This window comes from Curcuma longa, chromosome 6, assembly GCF_044706935.1.
Source record: "Curcuma longa cultivar G26 ecotype Majalengka, Jawa Barat chromosome 6, ITB_CL_G26_1.1, whole genome shotgun sequence".
NCBI classification, from domain to species: Eukaryota; Viridiplantae; Streptophyta; class Magnoliopsida; order Zingiberales; family Zingiberaceae; genus Curcuma; species Curcuma longa.
In genome coordinates this window covers 5792980-5795437 of record NC_133866.1, presented here as the reverse complement: position 1 = coordinate 5795437, position 2458 = coordinate 5792980, and the positions used below count along the sequence as shown (strand labels likewise).

General features: G+C 38.0%; 1 protein-coding gene across 1 annotated transcript; it reads left to right on the top strand.

Moving 5' to 3' along the window:
- Positions 1-695: 695 nt before the first annotated feature.
- LOC141830757 (seed lectin-like) lies at positions 696-1790 on the top strand. The gene is given in 2 exon segments (XM_074718181.1): positions 696-769; positions 771-1790. Coding segments are annotated over 2 exon segments (894 nt in total). The 3' UTR covers positions 1591-1790.
- Positions 1791-2458: the final 668 nt, after the last annotated feature.

The following is a 2458-nucleotide window of genomic DNA, read 5'->3' as shown; positions in this document are numbered from 1 at the left end:
ATCAAGAAATTGAATATGAACTTAAAATTCTCAATTACTCTACATGCTGTTGCCTCTACTTTGTTGAGATAAACCCATGAAGAACATTGGTAACCTAAACTGGTGTTACTGCCTTGAGTAGTCACCCAACAGTTATTCTTGCCTTTTGTGTTATTTTACACCAGCAAATTCTTGTCTGAATGTTGCCATTAAAAAACTCAATAACTTCTCTTCTTGTATGCTATAAGATGGCTGAATTGTTTTCAGGATTTGGGAACTGGGGGGAATTTAGAGGTGAAGCTCGTTCCCTTATGTTGCAGTAATGGAAGATGACTGATAGAATCACCCTATTGTATGATCATATAGATTCTTCAATTCTTATCAAGTCTCTCAGAAACAACCTAATGTTTGTGTAAGTAATTAGTATATTGCTTCAAGATGGTTGTATATGTGGGGAAAGGAGAACCATGGTACGCGAGCAATTATGATTGCTTTGCCATGGTTGAACTATACTCATAAGCCTCTCTAATCTATGATCATATTCTAGCTTGATTTGTGGTTCTTGGTTCTATGACTGATAAATCTATGTTTTATGGACATAAAGCTGCCTTAAGCTAATCACAAAAAAGAAATTCAGTTTTGCTGTGTTGCTGATTGTCTTTACATTAACTTGTATTGCAGAATAATTAGCAACTACTTTCTGTCAAATTTCAGCTATGATTCTGCAAAAAGCAAGGATTTTACCTGTTCTCTTCTTGGCAATAGTTATGCCATTAGCAACCTCGCTCTCTCAACTTCCCTAGCTTCAATCCAGCCTCACAGTCCAAGATCACATTTGAAGGCAATGCGGACATTACTAGCTCCACCATGATGCTCACCAAAGATGGTGCAAATTTGGCAGACTCTAGCAGAGCAACCTATAACGATCCACTCCTCCTTTGGAACCACAAAACGAAAGAACTCACTAGCTTCACCACACAATTCTCCTTCATCATCAACTCCAATGAGAAGAACTATGCTGATGGCTTTGCCTTCTTCCTTGCACCATACCCTGCCAAGCTTCCCTTATATTCTCAAGGTGGCTACCTTGGCCTCTATTCCAACACCACAATCGTCAATTCAATCAGTATGGCAGTGGCAGTGGAGTTTGACACCTTCAGCAACTATGAATGGGATCCAGAAGGCGAACATCTCGGCATTGACATAAACTCAATCATTTCTTCGAAGTATGTTAATTGGAGCAGCAGTATCAAGCAACACAGAGTTGGTAATGCACGGGTGGATTATGACTCCATCACCCACAACTTGAGCCTCTTCCTGACCTATCCAGAGACGAATCAATCGCCAAGTGCCAATTACAGCTTAAACTACGTTGTTGATCTGAGAGAAGCCCTCCCGGAGCATGTAGCAGTTGGGTTCTCCGCGGCCACTGGTAACTTCACTGAAATGCATAGCATTATATCATGGTCCTTCAACTCGACCCTGCAACCAGTGAAGAACGAACAAATGGACTTGGTTATCATCTTCATAGGTTCTGTTGTTGGAGTGGTCTCGGCGGTTCTATTATGGTCGACATGCTTGATTTGCAGCAAGAACTGGAGGAAGATTTGATTTGCAGTAAGAACTGGAGGAAGGTTTGAGAGCAACGAGGACCGAAGAGGTTCACTTTCCGGGAATTGTCACTCGCAACAAGGATTCCACAGAAGAGAAGAAGCTTGGAGAGGGCGGCTTCATTCCTTTTAATAATGTGTCCTGAACAAAAAGTACCGCCATGTATTTCTGCTGCTGAAATGATTAATAAATTTCACGCAGGGACAAGAGAGTTGGATCTCTATCGAAATGGATCAATTTTGCATGTTAAGACTCCAAAAACAAAGAGAACAAAATTTAGATTAAGGAGCAAACAGCCACCCAAATTGATGTCTTTTCATTGAGCAACTGCTATTGAACACTTGAATTCAGAGACTTAAACCAACAACAATAAATTAATTTAGACTAGCAGATTGATTCAATTGACAACTTATGAAAACAAAGGCCATTTTAAGTACAAAGTCCGAGAAAAAAAAACAGGAGAAATAAAATACAAGAGACTTATGGTCATTGCCTTGATAATTAAAGCAGAACTTAAAAGAACAACAAGAGAAACAATTAATATAGTTTAGATCCATAAACACCATTAAACTAGTGAACGTCTTAAAAAAACTTGTGGTCACATTCCATAAACAAGTGACGTTGCTGAACAACTAGAAATATTTTCTCAGAAACACTATGAATAACTTTTTTATTTTCAATTATGAAACGAACACTTCTATTGTTATTTGATTGCAATAAATCTTTGTTTACATGGTATCCAGGAGAAATTGATAATAGTGTTCGGCCTAATTATATCTCAAATTGATCACATGAAAAGAATATCATTTACGTGTACTTAAATTAACATTTATGCATATTTGTATCATACTAACATACAAATTTATCT